The sequence below is a fragment of the Dioscorea cayenensis genome, chromosome 17 (genome assembly GCF_009730915.1).
Source record: "Dioscorea cayenensis subsp. rotundata cultivar TDr96_F1 chromosome 17, TDr96_F1_v2_PseudoChromosome.rev07_lg8_w22 25.fasta, whole genome shotgun sequence".
Lineage (NCBI taxonomy): Eukaryota > Viridiplantae > Streptophyta > Magnoliopsida > Dioscoreales > Dioscoreaceae > Dioscorea > Dioscorea cayenensis.
In genome coordinates, this window is record NC_052487.1 from 8014613 (window position 1) to 8026305 (window position 11693).

Here is an 11693-nt window from a genome sequence, read left to right on the forward strand (position 1 = left end):
GGGTTTCGGGTCGGGTTCGGGTAAAACCCAACTTGTATGAAACGGGTGCGGGTGTGGGTATGGGAATTCTAATACCCGACCCTGCACTGCACTCCAAAAATTAAAAATTATTAAAATATTTATATAATATATATATACTAATATGTTCTATAACTTAACAATTTAGGGTTTTTTATTTTTCCTCTTTGTTTAGTCTTGTAATTTTATAATTATTTTATTTTATTTTATAAAAAACTTATAATTAATTTTAAGTTATTTTTCTATAAAAAATATATTTTTTATTAATTTTTTTAATATGGAGGCGGGGCGGGTATATCCACGGGTACCCGATTACCCGTCGGTGCGGGTGTGGGTTGGGGTTTTTAAAACTCGTCGGGTTCAGACATACTAGCGGGGTAGCGGAGTGCGGCGTATGGTAAAAACCCAGACCCGACTCGACCCGACCTGCTGCCATTCCTAGATTCGACTCAAATTCATAAAAAAAGTGATTGGTATCAAAAAAACAAAAATGTGTGCCTCCAATGGCAATCAATTTGAATTGATAGTGAGTGACTGGTAAAAACAAAACTATAACAAAAAAACAAATTTGAGAATTTCCGGCCAGCCATAGGGCTTCAAACAATCTCCATACTCCAGCAACCTCACATGAGTGTCTCCAATGGCAATCAATTTGAATTCAAAGTGAGTGACTGGTAAAAAAACATACAACAACAAAATAAATCTGAGAAATTCGGGCTAGCCCTAAGGCTTTAAACATTCTCCATTCTCTAGCAAGCTCACATGGCTTAGTTGAGAGATTTTGGGAGGTTCTGGCCAAGGTGAAAAAAAGCATCCCAAAAGTCTCTACGACGGTCACACACCATGAGCCCACTCCACCACTCTCGCTCTATTTGAATGACCAAGGAAAATGAAGTTGACATGGCAAAATATTCTGACGTGGCAAATTTACGATGACGTGGCAAAGGTTTTGGCACAACTGACATGTCTCTAGTCAGCTGACTGGGCTTTTCCCGGCCTCCAAGTTAGTTAATGACGATGTTAATTCACTGAGTGACCTATCTGTGAAATAGTTAGTGACTTTAATGAGCATTTTGAAACAAACCAAAATTCGGTGAGCAAACTGGTATTTTGACAAAGTTGACTAATTTATCAAGAAAATTAACCCAAAATATTCTTATAAAAGATTCATCAATCATCGGAGTAAGTCTGTACATCAGTGAAGAAAACAAAGAAGGATATTGAGAGGGATCTTTTGGATAGTGGGAGAAATAGATCATCATCTTTCCCTTTCTAATGAGGTAATTAGTGATTTAAGAAGCAAGAGCAATTGCTGCTGATCTTTAATGGATTTGCAAAGCAATTCTATGTATTTCATGGACTCATGAGGAAGGAGGCCTGACATGAAGAAGGGAAAGAGTTGAGAGTGTGTGACCTCCATGAGCTCCATGACTTTGTCCAACCATCTCTCTGTTTCTTCTCCTTCTTCTTTGCCAATACTCTCTGCAGTGTTTAGTAGTGGTAGTAGTTCTCTTTCCTCTTTCTGGAAGTGCTCTTTGCAGTGTTCCTGTTCATGATCCCCAACAAAACCAGAAACTTCAATGTATATGCTTGAAAAACTAAATAATCTTGCAATGGAGTCTATTGAAAGATCACATACTTTACTTAATTGTGACCTATAATTAGAATTTGTAAGAAGGATTTGTTTTAAATATATATATATACATATTGTTGAAACACTGATTGATCAACCAGCAGTTTCAAAGAGCTAAAACATGCGTGAGTGATTCATTAATTTGAAAGAAAGGAGCTAGATATAGGAATTAGCATATGAACTCTGAGGAAAAACAGAGAAAGCCACAAGCACAGAAGTAAATGATTCATTAATTCATGGATCATTCTCAAATCATGCAGCAAAATTTCATCTGCCTAAACACATAATAACCAACTTAATACTGTGACATTTCAGGGTCAGGATGGACGGAATGAGGATAAATTGATCATATAAAGCTGACTAAAGAATAACAAAAGTTGGTGGTGAATCTGGTGCAAAACTTTTTGCTATACCTATTCTGTTCTTTGTCAAACATAATCATAAAATTCATATTGGGGTTAATGTCCACTTTCATGAACACACTGTTATTTAAAACTTATATCATCTACATTTCCCTACAGAAACCATGTGAAACTAGACAAGAGTGAAATATATGTATATGAAAGAAACCACAAAATTAAGTAAACAAACAAAGTAAAATTATCTTATGCATATGTCTCTACTTTAAAGTGGTGTTTAATAAATTATCCATAAATAATCATGGCTAATCACAACATTCATGTTGGGGCCCACGTCCACTCTCATACCTTGTACATTTCCCAACTGATATGCCTCCCTATATTCAAATAATCACTACCATAAAGAAAAACTGAAAGACATGAAACTAGATAGAGCGAAATACACCCATGAAAAAAAAACTACAAAATTAAATAAACAAAGTAACAAACAAACATATAAATATATATATATATATATATATATATATATTGCTATGAGTGAGATGATATATTATAAATGAGTAATTAACAAGCAAAGTATATTATATGGACCAATGGAAGATTGCATTGATGTTACTGAGCTTGAAAGCCAAGGAAAGGCCTTAACTTTTCAAAAGGCCGCACCATCAGATAGCAAAACAAATACAAATGCACGCACGCATGGCCCACCGCTAAAACATTAAATAAATGGGTTGAAGAAGACAAGGCTGAGATCATCTACCAACCTGCAAGGTTTTCAAACGCTGTGAAAGATTCAGCATGGCTTCCTGGTAGCACGGCGCCTTTGGCCCCATCGCTATCACTGACTTCATGTCCTCCTTGATCCCATTCATCATCGGCAGCTCCTTTGCATGCTTTCCATATGCCACCCCACATAATCCTAATTAGATTTAAAATTAATTAGTTAAACAACATATTAACCTTATAATTAACCACCAAAACCACCAAGATGAACATGTTTAGGATCTAGGGATTGATGAGGCGATGAGGCGGTGAAGTACCTCTGTCCTCGGCGGCCTTTTCCAAGAGAGGGAAAAGGAATCGCTCCTCCATCTGGGCGTGCTCCAGCATTATCTCCACAAGCTCTGCATACCTCCTTCCGGCGGCGATCCTCCCTCCCCCGCCACCGCTGGCAATCTCCTCCGCCCAACGTGACACCCCCTCAAGATGCTGCTCGATGCTACGGTGCTGTAAACCCACAGCATTCCTTAACTCCGCTGCTACCGATGAGCGATCAGTTCCATTCTCCGCAGGGGATGGAGGTCCAGGGAATGTGGAGTCGATGTAGCGGAGGATCATGTCGGCGGATCCAGAGATGCTCTGAGAGCCGCAGCGGAGGACAGGGTGGTGGAGGATTGGGGATTCCGAGGGGATGAACTGGAAGGTGGAGTACTTGTAGAGGAGAGAGATGCGGATCCTGGCGGCGATTGGGCAGGACTCGGATCCAAATAGCTGGAAGGTCATCGTCGCCGGCACCGGAGACGATGATCGGCGGGGAGGTGGCGATGATCGCTTAGGTTTAGGAGCGCAGTTACCCATTGTTTAGAGATGGAGAGGGAGATGGGGTTTTGAAATTTATGAGGAAATGGAGGTGTTTAATGTGAATTGATGGAATTAAAAGGGCGGTGGTTTTGGGGGGAAGGAGATGGAGGAGCTCTCATAGGCATTGCCTGCGAGTTAAAAAGGCGGGAACTCATTCTAGATATCCCTCGGGATCTGGGACATTGAAAATGGATGGATGGGATTATATCATGGGCGTTGAAGAGATGACGATTCATCCGTTGCTTAGTTCTTTTAAGTTTTGGACTGGGCCTGCTTCAATTTTGAGGCCTGGTCCATTATTATGATTATTTTATTTTATTTTTATTTTATTTTAAATGGAAGTAAATTAATTTAATCTATTCTTATCTTATTTTAGTGTTTTGTACTATATATCATTTTACATATTTTCTAAGTGGTATGATAATAATCAAGATAAAAAATATTAATACAAAAAAAAGTAAACATAGCAAAAATTTTCTAGTTGAAATCACTTTTTGATATAGTAAATAAGATTTACTGTCAAAGGATTTTTGGTCTAGTGATATTAGCTTTACTGTGAAAAATGTGTTGTGAAAAACTCAAGTCCTATTAGATGTAATGATAGTAATCAATCCTGTTGCTGATGTATAGCCCATCCTTTTTGTCATCGAATGAAACCAAACAAACAAATGCCCACCTCCTAGACAAATGAACAAACATCCAATTCACTTATAGCATGGGCTGAGGTTGAATTTTTTTTGTGAGGGCCAAAAATATTTTTAAAGTGAGTTAAAAATCTTTTCGTAGAGAACAAGTTAAAAATGAATGAGGCAAATATTTGATTTTTATAAATATTTTTCTAAAACTATATTTTTTTTTTAATAGCATATATATATATAAATAATAATTTTTAAAAAATCAAGTTTCTAAACAATAAATTAAAAAAAAAAATTGGAACTATATAACCAATTTATTAAATATAAAAAAATGTTAAACTATAAAACTTTATAATCAAACTATAATATTTTTAGCCTATATATTAATTTGTCAAAAAAAACCAACTCATTAAACAATAGACTCTTACTAAAAAAAAAATTATATAAATCAATTTATAACCAACAGCCATGGTTCCTTTTGCCCATCCCTAGCTAGAGGGGGCACGGGCCGATTTTCGGGCCCGACCCGGCCCGGAAAAGCCCGTCTGTTCAAGTAACCCGGCGGGCCGGGCCGAAAACCCGTAATCAGCTCGCATTGTAGTGGGCCTAGTTACGAGTTATCCTTATCTCAAATGAAAAGGTATTTAACATAACAAGTTCTTAATTGTCACAACTAACCATTAAATTATAAATTTTAACGGATGAATCTAAATATGCTTAAGTTTAATAAAAAAAAAGGTAAATTTTGAAGTTAGTAAGCTTTTTTTATTTATTTATTTATTTATTTATTTTTTGCACTAACAATATGTTCAGCATAATATTATCTTGTAAAGTTTGATAATTAAGCTAAAGTGGAGACATACCCGAATAGCAATGAATAGTTAGCAAGTGGCAACTATGAATTAAAGTAAGAGAATTATATAAGTTTTAATTATTATATACTCATAAAGATATCTTAACAACTTAATTCAATAGAGAAATGAATTAAGTACAATCCCTCGTCCTCTTTTTTTTTTAAAGTTATTTTAAAATTATTTTGAGTTGTCTCAAAATTTTTAATCGGTTAACAATTATATTTTTGTTTTAAGATAAATTAGGAAAAAAATCTTAATTTGTAATTTTTGTTATATATATATATATATATAAAATAAATCATAAGTGAAATATAGAGTAGTGTATTAGATACTTATAAGGTTTTTTGAGGTCATTGTTTCGGATCTCAACAATAACATTATTAGATTTTTTAATTTAATTTTATAGTAAAATTTTAAAAAATGGCGGGCCGGCCCATAAATCGGCGGGTTCTGGCCCGGCCCGCCGGTTTGTGAGGAGTACCGGGTCCGGGTCAACTGAAGTTGACCCGTAACCCGCCGGGCCCACCGGTTAACCCGGCCTGGCGGACCGGTACTGTAGGCCGGGCCGATTACGTGTCAGCCCAGGGTCGGCTCAAAGGTAAGGCAAATGAAGCAATTGTTTTAGGCCCCCAATTTTTTTAAGGTCTCATCTTTAATTTAGATTTTTTTTATCAATGATTTTAACAACTCAAAATTTTGAAGGACTCCAAGTAATTATTGTAATATAAAAATATTTTAATTTAATATTTAATTAATGTTTTATAATCCTAGCTAACTTTTAAAATTTTCAATAATATCATAAAATATTAAATATTTTTATTTTAATGATTAATCAGTCTCATATCTTCTTTAACTAATTATTAAAAATTTTATTCTGATCCTCTAGATATTTTTCATGCATTTTTTCTCCAAAATTAATATAATATTCATTAATTTTAATTATAAATAAGAGCTTTTGTAGTTTTTATATTATTGCAATTTTTTTTGTTACATTTTCGCTTTGTTGAGTTTTGCTTATAAATTTTAAATATATCCCTTTATCATAAGTTTAGTAGCATGTAAAAAATTAAATAAACATGTATTTATTGAAATTAAATTTTATTTAAATTTAATTTTTATTAAAAAAATAAAAGATTTTATTCTAAAATTTTGTTTTAGGCCTCTAGTTACCTTGAGCCGCCACTGGGTCCGCCATTAACCGACCCGAACTCGACGGGTTGGGCCCAACGGGCCTGATTACCCGGCCTGTGCCCCTCTCTATCCTTAGCTCCGTTTTGACTTGTAGGATACGCGCACGCTCTTACTGTGCTTGTTAGACTATTTAAAAAATTTTTGATAAATGACAAACATTATTATTTATTCTCAAATGACATGACAAAGCCAATCACCATCTCCTCTCGATCAATAAATTCTCTCCATCTTTTCAATTAATTATAGTTTTCTTAGATAAAAGCGTCACAATTGACTGACAGTCAACGGTAAAATGTATTGTAATATGTATATATATAAAGTAAAAAAATGAAGCTTCTAGCTTATTACTTGTACAAGGCTACAAGCTCAATATGTTCAGGCCTTCACCCACAAATAAGATAAAATCAAAATCTTATCTTATATTTCCAATCTCCCAATAAAGAATATTCTGTAATAAGTTTAAAAAAACAGGGAGGCATATTCTTGGGGGGAGGGGATTCATAGCACGATTGATTTAGATAATTGAAGAAGATAAGAAGGAAAGGTACGTGAAGGGGCAAGCTTAGTAGTCTGGAAGCGCCGGAGTATCTAGTGGTTGTCATTCTTTCATCAAGTCACCCTCTTTTTAACAGTATCATGCACGCATAGCACGATACAAAGAGCACACGCGTGGCCCTTAAATGTCCTTATACAATGGACTAAAGATCTACGGCTTTTGGTCTAGTGTCAGTTCAGCACCCTCCCATTCATCATTTATTAGTTGTCTAGCACTCATTATCTCATTAGATGAAGTCTCTGGAATTCCAACATCATCACATTATTTGTTAGTCCCCAAATGTTAAATTTCCATCATTAGAATATGGAAAATATGTGAATCCATCCAGATGCGCGGTTGGAGAAAAGTTAGTGATATTAAGCTAGTGTTTGTTTGGAAGAATTTGGGGTTACTTGAACTTGAGTTATTTGGTTTTTAAAAATACAGTGTTTGTTTTATAAGATTCTAAAAACCCATGTAACTCATATTACATTTAATGAGGGATTTGATTTAAGCTAAATTAGACATAACTCAAAATCTCGGGAGTTAAAAATCCTTAGGTGATATATAAATATATGTGTGTGTATATATTAATGTATATGCATATATACATACATACATACATACATATTTTATATAAACATATATAGGTATGTTTTACATATACATACATACATATACATATACACCTATGCATATATGCATATACCCACACATATACATATACCTATACATAGTGTGTTTACATATACATATACATATGCATATACATATACTCATATACATATCTGTATATATATGCATATATTCATATATACACATATATACATATACTTATATATAGAGAGATATACACGTACATAGATGTGCAAATATACACACATACATACACTTATACACGTGTTTTCCAACTCCAGATTTATCAAATCCTTCCAAACAAATAAAAATTCTTATAATACAGTAGTTCCAGTTATACCTAACCAAACACAAAATTTGACTGCATTGTATTTTGAAAACTAAGTATTTTCAGTTACACTATAACTGGAAATTCACTACATTTAGAATTACATCCATTCAAACGTCACCTAAGTTTCATATTTGCAGTTCGAGAAAAATTAGTGATATTAGATTTTAAAACAAGTAGTTAGATTTTATTAATTTTTCAGCATGATAGTAGAAATTGAGTTAGATGATTGCAATTGATTACTATATATCTCACATCCTATTTTACATTATTCATTACACTATTGAAGATATTGTGTTGAGAACTTAACATAAATACGGTTCACAAGAGATGTTTTACTGCCATTGAATTAAAATCTAATGGCTGGGTATAAACAGTAAAATTGAATTCTACAAACATTAATAGGAGACGCGATCTTTATATATATATATAAAATTTAAATACTAAATTCAATACCACATCAATGAGAACTGCATCAATTTATTCTATTTGGTCCCTTTGTTGAAATAAGACACATATAAATGATGCTTACCTACAAAAATAGTGCACAAATGGCAAGAAGAGTCAAATTGTAAAAATTCTGAATTTTGACACTTGTGCTTAAAACCAAATTAATCATTTTCATTGATGCAAATGATGATTTATAAGTCTTTTATTCAAAGTGGAGCAGGTCATTGGTCTCAATCCAGAGAACAGTTTAGAATGCTATTCATTCATGCAAATCCAAACAGTGAATGACTACCCCTCCAGCAAAAGCTTGGCATAGAATCTGGGAGAAAATATTTCACAACATCATCTTTATAGCTAATCATCTCCACAAAAGACACAGACTTTTAATTCCAATGTTGATATTTGTTCATTCTCAGCCTCATTTGTCAAACAGCCTGAACTCAATTATAAAAAAACAAACAAACAAACAAATATAAATGCAGTGATTCAGTAAATTTTAGTTTCTATGCGGATCGTGTTGTGGTTGTCAACACACGTCTGCAGTATCCTCCACCACCATCCCCCTACTTTATTTCAATCCAAAATCCTCTCAAGATAAAGCCTCAATTGTGCTCCCCCTCCTCTTCATCAGAGTTCTAGTATCCACTTAGTTCATTATGGCTACCTGTGGAGGCCTGAGGCAGTTCTTTGAGAAGTCAATGCCGGAGAATTCTTCATTTTTAGAGTCACTGTCTGCATGGAATCATATTACAAACATAAAGCCGCTCGAAACCAGTATTGGATCAATGACTGAACTCCTGCCGTCTAGTTATGGTGAGAACAATGGCAAGAAACCAGCATTGGATCCTCCACCTGGTTTGCCCAAGCATAAGCATCAGTTTAGTATTGACTCTTTGCAGCTCTGCACTGAAGGACTTGGGTCTGAGAGCTTTGATGGAGTTGAGAACTCGATGAAGGGCTCTGACGATGATGACTGGAGTGGAAGTGGGATGATGAGTGACAAAGAAGGGAAGACGGCGGACAGGCAATCAAGGTGTTACTTAGAGGTGAAAGCAAAGGAGCAATGGGAGGCGATTTCCACCCCCAATATCAACATTAGGTAAGAGTGGCAAGCCATGGATGTACTTCAAATCTTACAGGAATGATGGGAGGTTTGTGCTGAGAGAGATGAGGATCCCTACACAAGAGTTGTTCCATGCTTCTCGTGAAGACGGGAGACTCAAACTCCAACTAGTTCATCAAGAAGATGAGGTCGCTATGGAAGAAGAAAAGGATGAAGGAGATGAAGAATCAGAGCACTCTGATCATGTGGATGATGGTTAGATGATGGGTAAAAGGATTCAGTTCTTGTGCATGTTGATTGTTGTAAAATGTCTCGCTTCACCAAGATCTACTTGAAGGATGGAAAAGATAAAGATTGAAGATAACAAGACAACACAGAGGTGAGCCATAAGATATAGATGCCAAAACTTTTGTTGTATTTCTTGTTCCTGTGTCTATCCCTTAGTATATTTTGAAGCACTTCAAGGTTCTATAAGAATCATTCTCCCAAAAGTAAATTACTTAATTGAATTAAAACAAGTCATGAAGATTTTGTTTCGTGGGGATTAAAAAACACAAAACAGAACTAAAAGGAGGCTAAGGAGCTTGACAAATATATCTTATTCAAGTTCTCGTCACTACAATATAGCATTGAAATGGCTGTTAAAATCATCAGCCGTCAAGAGTTTTGAATATTGTGTAAATACTAAGAAATTTTCCTGTCAGGCTGAGTAGCTAAAGCATTTCCTGTTCACAGATCTCCGGCACTTCATAATTGATCCAACAGGCATGGAAGAGATGTCGGTCAAGTAGCTTTCAAATAAAGGATGAGGTTTCAGGCAAGTTTACAACTTATTACTGGCCCTAAAAACAGGAAGAGACGTGTGGTTTGATCCCACTTTGGAAGGTAAAATCAAAACCATGGAAGCCTTATCTAGTGACTTAGCATCAGGAAGGGCACCTAAAAGTTGATATGCTGATTCAAAGTGAGGAACATGATAAGCTGTACTACCAAGATGAGAATATATGATAATTGGATCAGAATTAGGCAGGCAACTCAACAATGACCAAATGATTGAGATTGCATTGGCTATCAATTATCCCTAAAAGTCAGTACATAAGGGTGCATGCCAACACAAGTGGACACTCTACACGTCTTAATGCATGCCACATCCACACATTTAGAGAATAAGGCATATTCCAAGCACTAAGACAACCTTGTCCTCTCTATACATGATGGCGGACTTGCTTTAAATACTTTTATCGTAGTGAGATCAATTGAATGCTATACATGCTCTTTACCCAAAGGTGTCAGCCAAGAAAAAGAAATTAAAAGGCAAGACAAAAAAACAATTATAGCCAGTTAATTAAGTTGTACTTTAATCTTATCACATGTTTACAGTTCATCATTCAGAGATTTCCAGTGCCACCACATTACTATATGAATGGTTCAGAAAGCTTGAAGGAATATTGATTTTGAGATTGATATAAGCATAAGGTAAGATTTTCCCTGTTTGTTTTAGACTTTTAGTATACCTATACAGTAAGTTCTGCAGCTGTCAGTACGAGGACATACCTTGTATAAGTCTGGACACCAATTCCAAAAACAGCACCCATTTATGCCTCTGGGACCTGACAGTTGAAGGTTTGCAGCAATTTTAGACAACATGCCAAATATAACAATGCATTATTTGCTTACCTACTCCAATTTTTGCATACCAACATGAATTTCAACTTCTGACGTAAATAAATGACACAAAAACATCATAAAAAAATGAAATATTGTGAATCCTGCATCAATAGCTCAGCTGAAGTATCCCAAAGTTTGAATTATTCTCAGGGGATTTCTTAAATCTGAACTACTGATCAGGGCGACTAACTTGGCCACCTTCATTGTCAATGATGGGAAAAAGGACAGCAAATAGAAAGGATTCCAAGGAAGCAAGACACATGCAATTTCATACATAAACGGAGAATTCAACACATTCCCAAGATGCAATTATAAGCTCGAACCACAACTCAGGTATCTAGATACTAGAAAACCAGATATATTAACAAGCATACAGGACAGGATACTTCTAAATAGAGTTAACCATACTCAAGACTTCCTTTGAATGTAAAAGATAAAACTAGCTATAAATTGATTTTTAAGTATAAAGAACTCTTACGAAGTACACAAAACTAAGTAGCAAAAACAAATATATGTATAGCAAACAGGTGCAAATTTTGATATTTTGAGTAAAATGGTTCAAATTCTGCTGCCTGCTTGTCATAATACCCTTAATCATATACATAGGTAGTAATTCACAATGCAAGGGAGAAAGAATAGCGTAGCTGACGATGAGCCGCCCATAAATTCCTCCTAGTCGCATTTTAAAACTATTCAGGTCATCAACCACCAGATTAGTATCAGAAAAATTAATATTCTAGCA

At 35.1% G+C, this 11693-nt stretch overlaps 2 protein-coding genes across 4 annotated transcripts; one reads left to right on the forward strand and one right to left on the reverse strand.

Moving 5' to 3' along the window:
* Nucleotides 1–661: 661 nt before the first annotated feature.
* LOC120280902 lies at nt 662–3786 on the reverse strand. Of its 3 annotated transcripts, none has more exons than XM_039287875.1 (3): nt 3051–3786; nt 2775–2929; nt 662–1046 (listed from the first exon to the last, which is right to left on the reverse strand). In XM_039287875.1, exons 1-3 carry the CDS (start codon nt 3586–3588, stop codon nt 1044–1046), a joined length of 696 nt encoding a protein of 231 aa, XP_039143809.1. In that variant the 5' UTR covers nt 3589–3786; the 3' UTR covers nt 662–1043. The 3 variants fall into 3 exon arrangements, with proteins under 3 accessions (XP_039143809.1, XP_039143808.1, XP_039143807.1); XM_039287874.1 differs by having other exon boundaries at nt 662–1059; XM_039287873.1 differs by lacking the exon at nt 662–1046 and adding an exon at nt 1068–1564.
* A 4819-nt stretch (nt 3787–8605) lies between these two features.
* On the forward strand, nt 8606–11536 carry LOC120280761 (protein FANTASTIC FOUR 4-like). Its single transcript, XM_039287704.1, is given in 3 exon segments — nt 8606–9288; nt 9290–9662; nt 10019–11536. Coding segments are annotated over 2 exon segments (666 nt in total). The 5' UTR covers nt 8606–8876; the 3' UTR covers nt 9544–9662; nt 10019–11536.
* The last annotated feature ends 157 nt before the right edge of the window (nt 11537–11693 follow it).